At 37.1% G+C, this 17,393-nt stretch overlaps 1 protein-coding gene across 1 annotated transcript; it reads right to left on the bottom strand.

Annotated features, from left to right (window-relative positions):
• Positions 1-1,691: 1,691 nt before the first annotated feature.
• On the bottom strand, positions 1,692-17,379 carry NDUFB5 (NADH:ubiquinone oxidoreductase subunit B5). Its single transcript, XM_004756636.3, has 6 exons — positions 17,141-17,379; positions 9,533-9,621; positions 8,251-8,317; positions 6,660-6,721; positions 5,499-5,605; positions 1,692-1,944 (listed from the first exon to the last, which is right to left on the bottom strand). Exons 1-6 carry the CDS (start codon positions 17,262-17,264, stop codon positions 1,824-1,826), a joined length of 570 nt encoding a protein of 189 aa, XP_004756693.2. The 5' UTR covers positions 17,265-17,379; the 3' UTR covers positions 1,692-1,823.
• Positions 17,380-17,393: the final 14 nt, after the last annotated feature.

The raw sequence follows: 17,393 nt of genomic DNA, 5'->3' as shown, positions 1-17,393 counted from the left end.
GCCTTAAGCTAGCTTGGGATCTCACAGGATCCTATAGTGTCATTCTTCCTGTCAAACCCAATGCATGTAACTTCTGCTTTAACATCTACCATTTATTCTGAAGACTAAACTTTTTGGAGGAAAAACGTCTACTGTGATGACCTCTTTATCCCTTGCCTGTGTCATACTAATATATAATAAGCTTAAATATTTGAATTACAAAAGAATAAAAATCAACATACACAGACACAGACACACACACACACATTAAAATTTCCCTTTAAGAAACACATTCAAACCTAAAAAAAATTCTTATGATCCCAGCTATGTTAAAAGTAGGAAGACTGAATTTCTCAAATTTCTTTATGGATGATGGCATTAAGAGTATTTGCCATACTTTTGATATTTCTATGTTCTGTTTTCTTACATCTGTATTAGTAGAAAGGAGAAAATAAAGAAAAACCTAATAATGCCAGAAAATAACCTGTAAACTCCTAAAAGTGTTAACATAAATATACATACATGTAGCATCATCTACAATTACCATTCTCAAGACCTATCTGCTTCCATTCTCCTTACCCCTCATGTAAACAGAGATTCATGTAACAGATGCTTAGAGACAGCATGCCCTTCCCTCAAATCCTTTGTTAGAATTATGAGGTGGTAATTAGATTGCAGAGGGAAACCGAATAAAATCCGAAGTAGTTGGGTGAGGCAGCCCTCTTCTGGCGAAATAAGAAAATGCACCTACTCCAAAGGATCTTGACGGACTGAAAAGGGCACGAAGTGCCTCCAGGGGATGATACTGAAAGATATTTCCTGAAAACAATGGATTTTTTATGCTAAAGGTCATTGTGAAAGCTGAAGTGTAAATATTTATTTCTGTAAATATTGATTACATGTTTAAAATCTCTGAGCTTCAATTTCTTATCCATAAAACATAAGTAATAATACTTCATAAGGTGACTGAAATTACTGTGAAAAAATACGATCATTTAACACAGTGCTCAGCAGACAAACAATGCTTAATAAATGATAGCCATTATTTTAGCTGTTACACTCACATTTTACAATCTTGGCAGTAATCATTTTACCTTGTGCAACTTTTCCAGTATTTACAAAAAAAGGACTCTAGGAATCTTAAGAGATTGCATCTAAGAAAACGGGTGTAAGTGTGTATGCATTTAAAAAGCATAATATACTACACTACATCTAAACTAATATAACATTATATGTCTATTATACTTCAGTAAAAATCACTTTAGTGACAGACAAAAGTTTTAAGGCGGAAAGCATGAAAATATTCAACTGAGATTTGTTCACTGAAAAATTGTTTATTAAGATGTTAATGTTTTATATAGTTAGTTCAGTAATTATAGAATTTAAAATTCTGAATCACCTTTGGATAATCTAGACATGTATGTAAACTACTGTATTTCCTGATATTTAACATCATTAGACTTCTCTAACTTTCAATTATCAGACAAAATATTAAACTTTCAAAGTCACATCCTTAGGAGTTCATAAATTCCTATTGGCCCCAGTTTTTTAAATATATGATAAACCTTAGAGGAAGCCAAAATCCACAAATCAAGTCTTATTCTGCCTTTCACAATGTATATCAATCAACACAATGTACACTTTAAATATCTTCATTTTGTCAATTATGCCTCAATAAGGCTAAAAAAAAATTGAAATCCCACACAAAAGTCTTAATCTGCACCAATGCTGAGAAATAGTGCAATGAAAGATGCTTTATTCATCATGTGAGCAAAAATACAGAATACATTTACTGATTAATTTTCCCCTAAGAGAATATACTTTGTATTTAGAGAAATAAATGGTTAATTGTCGGGAGTTGCTTTTGGAGAATAATCTATCAGTGCCTTATCAACAGTCGGATACTGAAACCAGGGACCATCACCTCTCGCACGCATTAACCTTCGCACTTCCAGCTCCTGTAACCTGTAACAAACAGGATAGCAATATTGTGAGTCCAATATCTCCAACTGCAAAGTTATCTCCATAAAAAATAACCACTAGAGAGTCTTTTGCTTTTATGTAAAGTATTATCTAAAGAATTTATGTATTCATGTACCTCAATAGATCCATGTGTATGCATATATCTGATACGCACCTATGAGCAAAATTTGGTACTTATTTTTGACTTTCATTATCTTGCTTAGGTAGTTAGCCAACAAATCCTGTTTTTAATCACCAGAACACCACCTGAGTTGATAATCTATTCTCTCCTCTTGTCCCTGCTCTTTATCTGGACAGATCACTTTTACATGAATAATGGTAATGTGTTTCCTGTCTTCCTGCCTTTGAGAAAACCTCTTGGAAACCACATACTCCTGAAATAGTCCCTCTCCAAAGCAAACCATAAGAGACTCTTAACTATAGAGAACAAAAAGGGTTGCAGGAGGCTGAGGTGCGTGGGGGATGGGCTAAATGGGTGATGGGTACTAAGGAGTGCACTTGTGTTTGAGCACTAGGTGTTGTATCTAAGTGATGAATCACTAAATTCTACTCCTGAAACCAATATTACACTATATGTTAACTAGAATTTAGAGAAAAACTTCAAAAATAAATTAAAAAATGAAAGTCTCTTCTCCACCAAACCTTTTTCCTTCCATTTTTACAGATTATATATTAAATTTTTCATATGACTGAAAATTTATCAGTTAAATAATTCACTTTATTAACCTTAACCAGCTCACTAACCCTATCTCCTGTCTATGAGAAATTACAAACCTTTGTGATTGTCATCTAAGAGAGTACACATATTTCCTTTTTTTTTTTTTAAGGATTATGTATCTTCATATTATCCTTTTTCTTTTTATTCTTTAGAATGTAATTAACCAAGGGGCACCTAGGGGGCTCAGCCATTAAGCAGCTGCCTTCATCTCAGGTCATGATCCCAGGGTCCTGGGATTGAGCCCCGCGTCTGGCTCCCTCCTCAGTGGGAAGCCTACTTCTCCATCTCCATCTCCCCCTGCTTGTGTTCCCACTCTTGCTGTCTCTCTCTTTGCTAAATAAATAAATAAATAGTCTTTAAAAAAAAAACCAGAATGTAATTATCCAAAATCAAATATTAAAATACTCATCAAAAGGACTGGTTAAATGACTAATCTTTCCCCCTTGTAAGAGACTACTGGGCACCTGTTAAAAAGAATGAGGAAAACCTATATATAGTAAATACAGATGCTACATATATGGTTAAATTAAAAATGCAGGGTCTATAGTAGCAACGTCCACAATAGCCAGACTGTGGAAAGAGCAGAAATGCCCTTCAACAGACCAATGGATACATAAGATGGGGCACAGATTGCATGTATCACTACACCAAATAATAAATCATGGAACACTACACCAAAACTAATGATGTACTGTATGGTGACTAACACAATAAAAAAAAAAAATGCAAGGTATAAAATGAGGGTGTATAGCATCTTCTCATTTCATTAAAAAATAGAAAGTAATTATCTGTGACTACGTAGATGTACACATGCAGAGAGTTAAAAAAAACTGGAGGGTCATAATAGTTATCTCTAAGGAGAGCCATTATGGGAGAAAGTCCCTTTCTATTTTGTATCTTTCTTTTATGCTTCAGTTTTCCAAATACCTAAATACACTTTTTAAAAAATGTAGGTACTCTCATTCCATCCTCACAATGGCATCTTTTCTTCGGGGATATAAGTCAGGGTTTTGATTTTGTTTTTACTTTGTTTTGTCTGGAAATTTTATCTAAGGAACTCTGGGATTTTTTTTTTTTTAAGATTTTATGTATTTGACAGAGAGATCACAAGTAGGCAGAAAGGCAAGCAGAGAGAGAGAGGAGGAAGCAGGCTCCCCGCAGGGCAGAGAGCCTGATGCGGGGCTCTATCCCAATACCCTGGGACCATGACCTGAGCTGAAGGCAGAGTCTCAACCCACTGAACCAGGTGCCCCTAAAACATTATTTTTTTATAAGATTTTATTTGGGGCACCTGGCTGGCTCAGTGGGTTAAAGCCTCTGCCTTCAGCTTAGGTCATGGTCCCAGGGTACTGGGATGGAGTCCTGCATCGCGCTCTCTGCTCGGCAGGGAGCCTGCTTCCCTTCCTCTCTCTCTGCCTACTTGTGATCTCTGTCAAATAAATAAATAAAATCTTAAAAAAAAATTTAAAACATATACCATTTGGTTTATCAGTGCCACTGCTAGGAATTTATATTTCAGATACACTAAATAAACATGCGTATGAGGAAATCTACGTATGAGAATATTCACCATAGCACTATGTACATTATCAAAAAACTTGGAAAGAACCTAAGTACCAACAACACGGGACTAATCAAAAAAATTAAGGCACATCCATCCAGCGAAATATATGACCAGCCATTGAAACAAATAGGGTATATATACTATTATAGAAAGATCACCAAGATATATTTAAGAGAAATGAAGACAGGGTGCAGAACAGTGTTTATAAGAGGATTCTATTTGTGTTAATATATTTTTATTTTTTTATTTAAATTCAATTAGCCAACATACAGTATATCATTACTTTCAGATGTAGTGTTCAATAATTCATCAGTTGCATGTAACACCCAAGCCTCATCAAATCACATGCCCTCCTTAATGCACATCACCCAATTACCCCATCCTCCCACCTCCCCACCAGCAGCCCCCCGTTTGTTCCCTATAGTTAAATGTCTCCCATGGTTCTTCTCCCTCTCTGATGACTTCCCATTCAGTTTTCCCTCCCTTCACTTATGGTTCTCTGCACTGTTTCTTATATTCCATATATGAGTGAAACTGTGTGATAACTGACTTTCTCTGATTGACTTATTTCCCTCAGCATAATACCCTCCAGTTCCACCCACATTGATAAATGATAAGTATTAGTATTAATTCTTATAAATAAAAATACTAGTGTATTTTTTTTTTAAAGATTTTATTTATTTATTTGACAGAGAGAGATCACAGTAGGAGAGAGGAAGGGAAGAGATCACAGAGAGAGGAAGGGAAGCAGGCCCCCCGCTGAGCAGAGAGCCCAATGCGGGACTCGATCCCAGGACCCTGAGATCATGACCTGAGCCGAAGGCAGCGGCTTAACCCACTGAGCCACTCAGCAGGCGCCCCACTAGTGTATTTTTAATGCAAAGAGTTTTTTTTTTTTTTTTAGCAACAGATTAAGAAATAACTAAATAGTAGTCACTTTTAAATATGAGACTAGGTAGAAGAGGAAAGGAAACTGGGGATCGGGCCAGAGGGAGGGGAGGGCTGCCATGCACTTAAGAGTGGGATTTAAAAAAGAATTCCTTTTATTCTGACAGATATTATCGACTAATAGTCTCTCAGTCTCCAACTTATAAACTCCACTCCAAACAAGCTATTCCCTCCCTATCTTTACCTTCTACATGGAGCATCCTGTGCTGATATAGTTTATTAAATTTTTTCTCATGGCTTGCAACAGTAAAAAAGGATTTTCTTCCTTGCTCCCTTTCCCTTTTTACCCTTTTTTTTTTTTTTTACCGTAAATCAGCCTTCTCAGCTTCAACCTGAAGAATAGCCATTGTTTTTTCATAATTCTTTTCAGGACTATCAAAGAAAGTTCGGGCAATCCATCTTGATATAGGATGCTACAAGAGAAAATTTGTTTATTTTTATGAACAGTACTTTGCTCTTCCAGTTTCCTATTCTTTAAAATGGCCATCTCAGTTAAACCAATAATATTTACTAAATGCCAACTACTTTATATGTAGTTTAAATAATTTTAATCCATTACATGGATACTATTTTTGTCCCCATTTTATAGACAAGCAACTTGCACAATGTTATACAGTTACTAAGTGCCAGCATCTGGACTCAAACCAGGTCTGTCTAACTCTAAAACCTGTGCTTTTGCCATTATAGTACATGGAGTACCTTAAGTGGCAGATTTAGGAACCAAACCCAGGGTTTGGTGATCAAAAACTGAAGCTCCTTCTCTCAGCACTCCTTCTCTCTGTATGGCCTGCCTTAAGGTGCGATAATGATACATTTCTTTTCTGAAATACAGTTCATTCAGGTAATAAAACACAATAGTATTTAATCAAGGCCATCTCACTACAATACTTATAAAGACAAGTAACAGACTTAACTTCAGGTTTTAGTAGCAGTGATAGCATAGTAAAATGACTAACAGTATAGGCTGTCGGGCCATGCCTACCTAGGTTCCAATACTGGCCCTACTTCTTGGACAGGTCATTTATCCTCTTTTAAGCCTCAGTCTCTTCATCTCTGAACTGGGAATAATAATAGCACATTTCACATGGAATAAGAGAATATTTGCAAATTACTACCATAATGCCTGCTACACAGCAGATGCTCAATAAAGAACTGCTAGCATTAGCACAGGTAACATCTTTCCTCAGGCATTGAACTGAGGATAAATGCTGACTGTTACTCTGCTAGGATAAGAACACACTACAGAGTCATTCTTTAAAAAAAAAAAAAAAAAACACCACGAAGATTAAAGTAATAAAACACAGAAAATTACCAAAAGAAGTTGCTTGTAAAAAGTTAGGACAAAATGTATCATCTACTTGTTATCGAAAAGAATAAAAAACAGTATTGTAATTGCTAAATTAAGACATTAATCAGTGCACTGACAAGACACCCAACAGAAAGTAACTTTCAATGGCCCATACCCACCTTGAAATATTCCCAGTGTTCTGGGATGTAGCCTTCTGGAATCTCTGCTAACTCAGCTTCACCTAATAAGAGAAAACAGTGATGTCCAATTTTAGTATCAGGAGTTTATAATATTAATTCTTCCCCATTTAAGTAAGAAACCAACTTCTTGTGATTTTAAAGGAACTTCTGTTTGTACCAATGAAGATTAAAACACAGCTGACCCTTGAACAACATCAGTTTGAATGGCATGAGTCTACTTACACATGGGATTTTCTACTGTATAGTACTGTAAATGTATTTTCTCTTCCTTAAGATTTTCTTAGTAACATTTGTTCTCTAGCTTACTTTACTTTTTCATTTATTTTATTTATCTGAGAGATAGAGCATATGCATAGGTGGGGAGGAGCAGAGAAAGAGGGAGAAGGAGAGAAGCAGACTCTCTGCTGGGGAGTGGCCGAACCTGATGTGGGGCTGGATCTTACAAGCATGAAATCATGACTTGATCTGAAACCAAGAGGTGGACACTTAACCAACTGAGCCACCTAGGTGCCCCTCTCTAGCTTACTTTATTAATAAGAATACACTACATAATTAAAAAAACAAAGTATGTGTTAATCCACTCTTTATGTTATTGATAAGGCTTCTGGTCAACAATTAGGCTTATTAGTAAAATTTTGCGGGGAGTCAAAAATTACATGCAATTTTTGACTGAGCAGGGGGTTGACACCCCAACACTATTCAAGGATCAAGGAGCAACTGTATTTTAGTCACTTTAATGTGGCTGAAAATCATTTAATTCATTAGATATTTTTAGATGTCTTCTATGTGTAAGGCATTGCCTATAGACGTTATGTAAGAGTTTCAAACTTTGTTTTTATATAGTATAACAAAATATAATAAAGAACACATTCCTTCTGGTTTTTCCTATCACTGCCAGACAAAGCATTTTAGAATTCAAGATGTTAGAAATACTTTGGGCAGAATTTCCCATGGAATCCTAATGTTAGCTGTCTTTCATAGTTTCATTCTTTATTATTTAGAAGATTATAATTTTATGTGTTCCAAGAAGAATAAAAAAAATTCTTCCATCACTCAGCCTCTCTTCCACCTCTCTTTCTATTTTCCTTATTCAGATTTGTCAAAGCTGGTTTGGAGAAATAATGAGGAGGAGGTTAACAAGGCTTTCTGAAGCCTTTTATAGCCTCTACAGAGTTGATGACCTTAAAGGTTTTTGGAGGGAAAAAAAAAATGTTAAAAAAACATTGTATTGTATTGCAGATTGTTATATGGTTACTGTAAAATAAAATCTCATGCCTATGTTAATATTTAAATAATTTTTCTCAGGGCACTTGGGTGGCTCTGCCTTTGTTTGGCTCAGGTCATGATGCCAGGGTCCTGGGGATCAAGTCCTGCATCAGGCTCCTTGTTCAGCAGTGTCTGCCACTACCCCGTTTGTGTTCCCTCTCTCTGTCAAATAAATAAATAAAATCATAAAAAAAAGAAAAAAAAAGATTAAAAAACAAATAACTTTCTTTATAATATCCATAACTTCTGTTATTAATGTACAGAGGTCTTAAAATTTTACCAATTCAGTCAGAGAGGTACTTACCAATGAATATATTCACCAGAGTTATACCAATGGCTACTGGAATCCCAGTCAACAAAATGTAGAATTTCTGTTGAGATTAAAAAATGGTTTTCAAATAACCATTTCCTAACTCTCTTTCCCCACTCTCAAACTATCATTTTTTAATTCCTTACACTGTCTTCCTTACAGTTTATTTTACAAAATAAACTGGCCAAATTGGAAATGTGGTACCAAATTACTTCTGAGATTTTCTTTTACTCTAACTTCTAGATGCCTATGTTTGGCACTAAAAATGAAAGAAAAAAGTAAGGATGAATTAATTATATAAGACCATATCTATTTAAGTGGTTTTTCATTTTTTGGTTGACACAATGTAATAATAGTTGAGAAGTTTTTGTAGTAAGATGAAAATGGTAAAAACATCTGAGTGATTTCAACCACTGTAAAGTTTGAGTTGGTGATGACAAGAAATGTGGGAGCTCAGCCATGAGGACGAAGAGGGACATTGAGCACAAAGGGCAAGCAAGAGATCTAGAGGGCAGCCACTGCTCAAACGATCACAGCTGAAGGAAGCGTGACAAGAGTCCAGACACTCTTCCATCTTCCAAGACTCTCCTTTTCCTTATAGAACCTTGAAATATAAATATACAGCCAGTAGCCCACTTGATCCTCTGAAATCAATGTTCCTGAACAATACAGAATAAAAAAATTATAACCCAAAATAATGGAGTTACTTAAAGAAGTTTTTCAGTGAGTTCCCTGGTAAGAAGTAATTTTCTCAGTGAGTTCCCTGGTAATCCCTGCTCCGCAAGAATATTTTCCCTCTCTCTCTCTGCCTGCCTCTCTGCCTACTTGTGATCTCTGTCCTTCAAATAAATAAATAAAATCTTAAAAAAAAAAAAAAAAAGAATACAGATAACTATCCCCAAGCAAATACATTTTCAAAGTCCTATAATTTATAGATTTTGGGGTGTGTGTGTGTGTGTGTACATGTGCAAGGGACCACAGATTATATTTCAAAACCCTACAATCTTAAGAATAAGGGAATGGCTCAAATTTTACCTCTAATGCATATGAGTCCTTTCTATGAAGAAGTAAAGCTTCACTAATTTAAAAAGAAATTCAGGAACAAATCAGACATTACTACAAAATCTCAGTATCAATTGAGAAAAGAAATATGAATTTACAAAATAACATCTTTTTAAAACAAAAGATGTTCTCTAAATAGACAAAAAAAAAAACCCAAAACCCCACATTCCTATTTGTATGTAAAGAGTTTAGTTCAGCAAAATTTTTAACTCACCATTAAACTCAAAAAACGCTTGTCATAGAATGCAGATGGTTTGATGATAAATAGTCTTTTCCCATGGTCTCCACTATGTCGCACAGGAGCTGGAAATATTAAACTACCCTGTTATATGCAAGGCTCAAGTTATACTGTTATATTCTGAGATCAAAGCAGGTTATAAGAAAATATACACATAAATGTTTAATGTGTATTAAGATAAAAATACATATTTTTATTTGAGTACTAAAGGCAGAGTAGCTATCTTTAAACAGAGACTGGTGTACTGTTGTAAACTATAGTTCTCTCCATTTTTCAACATTAAAGAAATATCTAAATCATTGTTTGAATTTGTTTCCATTGCAGGCAAGAAGGTCAGATACTCTTGGCAGACTACTTATCTTTGTTTACCTCTACAATAAATATTTGCTACAGTTATTAAGTAAATAAACTTAATTTACATTGTGTCATTTCACATGATGAGACAGTATACATTAGGAGCTCACAGCAAACTAGATAGAAAGACATCTATTCAACATATCTCCAGCAGGAATTTGAACTTGTTCAAAAGTAAACACTCTAACGTATCTCGATAAAATCACTCGGATTGTGAGTATCATCCTCTTCATATTCTCACTCAGATGATATGTAATCAATTCTCACTGGAGAGAAACTGAGACAGAATTTCACTCCTGATCTTTTTTCTACATGATTTCCCTTTCCTGGATGTCTGGAAGGACCACTGCAAACACTGTAAGCCCTTTCTCCTGAAAGCAAGAAAGGATCTTACTGTTACTGGAAAGTGAAGTTACTGTTTCTGCTGAGTGTGACTGTATTCAAGGAAATTTCACGTGAAAGTCATTGTGGGAAAAAAACTACTTTCCATTAAAGGAATTTCAGTCATCACAGAGCTCATAAAGATTTGTATCCTTTGTTCAAGCTTAAATGTCTGGAATGCCCTCCCCTCTCCTGAAATGTATTCTTTAGGCCCAGATGACATTTTATCCTCCAAGAAACCAGCCCTCTTTCCAAGCATGTGAGATCTCCACCTTTCAACTGCTGTATATTCTAGTGATATTCATACTTGCTTTCACTGTTCCCACTGAAACATAAACGTCCCATTGAAATGTAAATGTCTTGAAGTTAAGAATACAGGAACTGTATTCTTAATTTTGGCATCACCTACAGCAGCTTGTAATGAATTTAGGAGCTTAATTCATAGAAGAATTAGAAGCTGGCATGAATTTACTGGGTACAATTCATACTATTAAGGCTTCTAAAATAACAAGAGCATGTGACAAAGTAATTATGTATATCAGAAAACAATTTGAAAGATACAATGGAATTCTCTATGGACTATGTGGGGGGAAAAGGGCTGGATAACAGTATAAACCACTCATTAATTAAATAAATATCTAAGTGCCTACTATGTAGAGGTCCTATGCTAGGCCTACAGTCTCAAAGGGATATAGATCCCGCTGGGAGAAACAAATAAACATAATTAGACATCTGTAAGGACAAAACAGAGAAGAAACAGGATGCAATGTCAGAGAAAAACAGGCCCAGGAGTTCCTATTTACACAGGATGGTGAGGATGGGGGAGTATGAAGAAGGTGCATATTAAGCTGAGCGAAATAGCAATTTAGGTGAATTTGTAAGGTGTAATTGATTGATTGATTACACCCAGGTGCTGCTTACTTAATTCAGTAACCTGCCAAAAGGCTCTCTCCACAGCCCTGAGAGGTCAAGACGTCTATACAAGGCCTGGATGAGGTGAAAATGACATTCCTGATAACACAAAGCTACTACTACCAGAGTGACTTCTACACTGATGATGAAGTGGGATCCCAAAAGTCTTCATACTCATTTTTTAAAATTTTATTAACATATAATGTATTATTTGCTTCCACAGTACAGGTCTGTGAATCATCAGTCTTACACAATTCACAACCCTCACCATAGCACATACCGTCCCCAATTTCCATAACCTAGCCACCCTATCCCTCCCACCCCCCACTCCCTGCAATCCTCAGTTTATTTCCTGAGATTACGAGTGTCTTATGATGTCTCCCTCCCCAACCCCATGTTGCTTCTTCATACACATTTACAAAAGGCTGATTCTAAAAGGATTAAATAGAGTAAGTGGAGTACCTGACTGCATCCTCTGAAAGTTGCTCACATGTTTAAGAATCATTGGTGTGGGGGCGCCTGGGTGGCTCAGTGGGTTAAGCTGCTGCCTTCGGCTCAGGTCATGATCTCAGGGTCCTGGGATCGAGTCCCGCATCGGGCTCTCTGCTCAGCAGGGAGCCTGCTTCCCTCTCTCTCTCTCTCTGCCTGCCTCTCAGTCTACTTGTGATTTCTCTCTGTCAAATAAATAAATAAAATCTTTTAAAAAAAAAAAAAAAAAAAAGAATCATTGGTGTGGTGTGGTTACCAAGAATGCCAAAGACAGTTCAACCTTAATCTTATGTTCTAGAAGCATAGGGTCAAAATAGGAGGAGCACCCACCCCCATCTCCTAACCACACCTGCAGAAGTGTATCCATCCCAGAGCACACTGTTCTAGAGAAACAATCTGGAGGACACTCCAATTTTAGCAACCAGGATGGCAAACAACCTGGAAACTGATACAGTGAACCTTAAAGAACTGAAACTGATTGGCCTATAAAAAAGAAGTCTGGGTAGAAACCAGATAAATGTCTTTAAATAGCGAAAGGGGGAAAAAAAAAAAAAAAGCTAAAGGACTGTCCCATGACAAAGGGCTTATACTAGTCTATGTTGGCCTGAAAGGAAGAACTAGGATCAATGTGTGAAAGAAAAATTTTCAGCTTAATACAAGGAACAAATTTCTAACAATTTTACTGGTTCAAAATAAAATTGGACTATATCTCCAGTTCCCCTTTATGGAGTTATTCAATATCAACAATGGGAGGTAACAAGGATACTCTGGGGGTTGGCCTAGAGGATTTCTAAGGTCCTTTTCCTCAAAGAATCTGAACATATGGCCTATCTTAGAACAAAAGGGCATACCATTGGACTTTATTAGTCTGAATGATTCCCTTCCAACTCCGAGAACTCTTTTTTTGGACTTAACATTTTTGGACTTACTTTCCTCTTTTCCGAAAGGTTTTCCCCCAGGCTCTTTGAATAGTTACCTCCATACCTCATGCTTCAGGGTCAAGATCAAATGTAACCTCCTCGAAGAGGTCTTCTCTGGCTACCCTATTTAAAGCTGGCCTCCCACTTACCCTCCTTAACATCATTTGGTTAGTTCCCTTAGAACAATACACACTAGGCCTGATTTTTTTTTTAAGCCTGATTATTTTGCTTTAGTCCAACAGGTGAAGGTATAGATTATTTCAGTACTTTATCTACAGTACCTTTAGTGTCTGCCACATGGAAGGTGCCCCATAAATATTGTTCAATTTACATTTCTTAAGTAAACTAAATGTTAGTTAGGATCCTTCCTTGCCTTCTGAAAGTAAATCTACTCAGAAGAGATAGTGTCCTCCCAATTTTCCTTTTCAATCAGGCAGACAGGCAGACAGAAAGACAAACACACACAAACACACATACTCCACAGAAAGTGAGATGGATGACACTCTGCACGTTTTAAGGACAACTGATTATGAAAAACACTATTCATAGATATGGAAAATGTAACAAAAAACTATGGGAGAATGCTTGGTCTGATTGCATTCTAGCAATATTAATGCAGTTAGGAAAGTGAATTGCTTGCTTTTTTTACATATAATACCCTAATGTTAAACAATAATTATTTTTGTCATTAAATGTGGTAAATAACTATTATTACTATTAGCTGTTCTAAAGTATACTTCATAGCACTAAACTCTTTTCAAATATTCTAAACCTTCATGATTTGTTATTGATATAGTAAGGCCATCTGCTTACAATCTAAAAATATTAGGGTGAACATTGCTTACAACCAGGTGACTGCCAGGATTTCTGGAACTCGATTCTCCTTCCACCAAAATACACACCTTCTACCATTCTCTAAAGCCTGAAATTTCTCAACTAGGTTTTCCTTTAGCTTTATGAAACTAATTTAGCTTTATGAAACTAAATTTTTTTTTTAAGATTTTATTTATTTGACAGACGGAGATCACAAGTAGGCAGAGAAGCAGGTCGAGAGAGAGAAGGAAGCAGGCTCCATGCTAAGCAGAGAGCCCGACACAGGGCTCGATCCCAGGACCCTGGGATCATGACCTGAGCCGAAGGCAGAGGCTTTAACCCACTGAGCCACCCAGGCGCCCCTCAATAACTAATTTTTTTTAATGCAAATAACCTCAGGAAAGTTATGTTTTTGACAACTGTGGTATTTGTAAGGAACAAATAAGATAAGGTAGATTTTGTGTCTTCATGACAATAATAGAAAACTGGCCATTTTCTTTTTCTCATTCTCAGACTATTCCCAGTTAATGACTCCAACTCAATTACCCAGGATAAAAATCTCACTCATCTTCCTTGCACCTACTCCACGTTCATCAGCTGACAAGGCCTCTTGATTCTAAGATTCAAATTTTGTATTTCTTTCCATGGCCGTCTTCACCTCACTCACTGGCTAAAGTAATCAACACCCCCTTAGAAGTCAACCAATATTCAGAAGCATCTTCCCAAAACACTACTGATGTTGCTCTCCCGCTAAAACATTCTCTCTCTGCAGCCTACAAAAGAGTTCAGATACTTTGGTTTCATATTCAGTCCTTCCACTCCTCCAATTTAACCCCAACTTTCCGTTCTTAAGCCTTTTCTCTCAACACTTACCTATCCCGAGAGTCCCACATTCAGATCTATCAGAAAATACATCCTTGGGGCACCTGGGTGGCTCGTGGTTTGGGCCTCTGCCTTCAGCCCAGGTCATGATCTCGATGTCTTGGGACTGAGCCCCACATTGGGCTCTCTGATTAGCGGGGAACCTGCTTCCCCCTCTCTCTGCCTGCCTCTCTGCTTACTTGTGATTTCTCTCTCTGTGTGTGTCTCTCTCTCTGTGTCAAACAAATAAATAAAATCTTTAAAAAAAAAAAAAAAGAAAGAAAGAAAGAAAAGAAAATACATCCTCTACTTTTCTGCCAATTGCAATTTTAAAACTATCCAGAATCTAGTTAAAATGTCTCACCTTCTATGTCTGAATTAACTCCATACTCTTTTGTTTATATAATCATTTAAATACTCTCCTCAGTTTTTTTAAACCATAATATGCACACATCAGTCTTCAAGTTAAAGCTCCTGCAGCTGAGGGAAGAACTTAAGCTTATTTCTCGAATCCTTTGATATAAGACAATAAATAATTTAATAAAATAGAATACTTGCATCTACTTACCTCCTGATTAAGGTTTTCAATGACAGTGAATGAAGATAACGGGACAGTACCAGATGTTTAAGAAAGGGGTAGCCACAGAGCTCTGTAGAAGGCTAATGCTTCTAAATCCAGGTGCTGTAGATTTTCCCACTCTCTCTCACAACTTTCTTATGAGGTAGGTTAAAACTCACCCTCTTTTTTTTTTTTTTTTAAAGCAGTTCTTATGGTAAAATAAGTACCTTTCAAAATGACACTCTAAAAAGACGCAAACTTTTGCAGAAACGTATAAATTCTTGTCAGTTATAAATTCTTTTTTTTTTAAAGATTTTTATTTATTTATATGACAGAGAGAGAGATCACAAGTAGGCAGAGAGGCAGGCAGAGAGAGAGAGGAGAAAGCAGGCTCCCCGCTGAGCAGAGAGCCAGGACCCTGAGATCATGACCTGAGCCGAAGGCAGAGGCTTAACCCACTGAGCCACCCAGGCGCCCCTCAGTTATAAATTCTTGTCAGTAGGAAAGAGTTTAGATTTATTTTATTTCTCTTGTCAACAGAATATAAGCATAGGTGTAATAAACATCCTCTTTTTTTTAAAGATGAAGAAACATAGGCTCCAAGTAATTGCCTTCCACTTGGCTTCCAAGATATGATGACCCAAAGCCACATAGCTACTAAACTCTGAAGGCAGGATTTGAACATAGGCAGTCTAGCTCCAGGCAAAACAAATCAAGGCAAGGTTCTCTTCACTGCTGGATCTTACAGTCTCATAGGAGCAGACACAAGCAGTAATAAATTAAAACCTTTTATTCCATGGTGAGAGATGAGACTACCTGCAAAATACCTTGGAAAGCAGGTAGAAGACTGAAACACAGTAACTCTAGCATAGCTATTAGATCCTTTCCTGCTCCCAGGTGTAGATTATAGATCCTTCCAGAATTCCATGAATGGGGAATAATGTATAAAGAGGATTTGGGAATGAGATTTGACCTGAGTTTATCTCCAGCAAGGCATGATTAAATACTATCCCCAGCAAGTATATGAAGAGGATTATTTGTAATCAGAAATGGCTTACAAACAGAATTTATCAAAAAATGTTTGCACGTGTAGTTTTTTAACAGGTTCAAATTTCTGCTGGAAATTTGTTCAATACCACTGGTTCTTCCCATCATTTTTGCAACAAGTCTCTGTATAATGCTTCATCATGTGAAGTGACATAACTCAAATTAAACTGGGAGAAGAAAAAGGGTAAACAGATATTTTGAGGGTGGAGACCTTTTTGGCTTCACTTCCTCTCTACCTGCTTGTATTGCATAGAGCAGATAGCTTATGGTATATTTTTTACCAAGAGCATTAAATGAATTAATACATTTAAAATCTTGGGATGGCACATGGCACATAGGTGTTCGATAAATGTTAGCTACTGATACTATTATTAAATTTAATGCAGTACTGCATTATTTTTCTAATAATGAAGTCACAGTTCCTTTATTAGTAAAATGGGGATAATAACATTGCACGTACTTTGCAGAGTCTTTGAAAGAATTAGATTGAATACAAGGCACCTGAGGCTTTGCTATTACGATTATTCATTCTCCTATACGTCAATACAGTCTCCAAGAAGCTCCAACTAGCCTTACCATGCCCTTCTTGGACCTAGCGACTTTCCTGCATGAGCCCCTTCCTTTCTAAGAAGTTATTAAAACTTATCATTTTATGACTCTGTTGCTATCAAACGAATACAATCCAGGCTGGATTCATTACCACATATCATTAACATTAACCCTAAAAACATGGGTTCCCCCCCCCTTTGGTTTTGAAAGAAATATAAATTAAAACATTCTCATGGATCCTAAAAATATCGTGAAGGCACTGTGCCTACTTAAATGAGTGAGCCCTGAGCCTCTCCACCTACGTTATCTATTACTTAGCATCGGTGGGCTTCTGGGCAACGTGACTTCCAATTTTGTGGGACTAGTACGTGGTGTGGGTGGAACATACAAAGAATCTGGTGCCTGAGAAACAGAGGACTCAGCAATATGTCCTTTTAACCCCTACTTCATCCGCAAATTAGCACCAAGTGGAATGCCAGAGAGGCAAAGTGCTTCACAAATGCTAATTAACAACTGAAACGCGAACGCTCTCATTACTTCAGAAAAACCCTTGTCTTCTCACAAAGACCACGCTCCGTCTCTTCTCTCAAGCCCCAGGCCCTCAATTTCTCCCAGATCTCACCAAGGTCACCAGGGAAGACTTCTCCATCTCTCACCCCACATCCCCTGAGCGCGCTTTCTCCCAAAGCTAGCACCCACCGACAGTCTTCGGAAAGCCACGGGTGAGGAAGCCCCCGAATCCGAGCCGAGTACCAAGCCGGCGGCCGGAGAGAGCAGCCACTGCAGTGACCGAAACCCGCTGCAATAAGCTCATGGCCGCCATGGCTACTACGGGCAGTTGACAAACTGGGGGAAGTAACGGGAGCCGAAAGAGCCAATTTACGAACCAGGACGAAGGCGGAAGGTGACCATGTTGAGTGAGGGCAGAGCCTCTTTCTGTTTTCTCCATCCG

This window comes from Mustela putorius, unplaced genomic scaffold (genome assembly GCF_011764305.1).
Source record: "Mustela putorius furo isolate JIRA1106 unplaced genomic scaffold, ASM1176430v1.1 tig00003834_pilon_pilon_pilon, whole genome shotgun sequence".
Taxonomy (NCBI): Eukaryota; Metazoa; Chordata; class Mammalia; order Carnivora; family Mustelidae; genus Mustela; species Mustela putorius.
Note: the sequence above shows the minus strand (reverse complement) of the source record. Positions and strands in the feature narration are given on the sequence as shown.

Excerpts from the sequence above, each read along its gene's own strand:
- NDUFB5 (XM_004756636.3), bottom strand. The coding sequence starts at position 17,264 with ATGGCGGCCATGAGCTTATTGCAGCGGGTTTCGGTCACTGCAGTGGCT. Across the intron at positions 8,318-9,532 it reads AGCGTTTTTTGAGTTTAATG|AAATTCTACATTTTGTTGAC; the intron begins GTGAGTTAAAAA and ends TAATCTCAACAG. Across the intron at positions 6,722-8,250 it reads TCTGGTGAATATATTCATTG|GTGAAGCTGAGTTAGCAGAG; the intron begins GTAAGTACCTCT and ends TTCTCTTATTAG.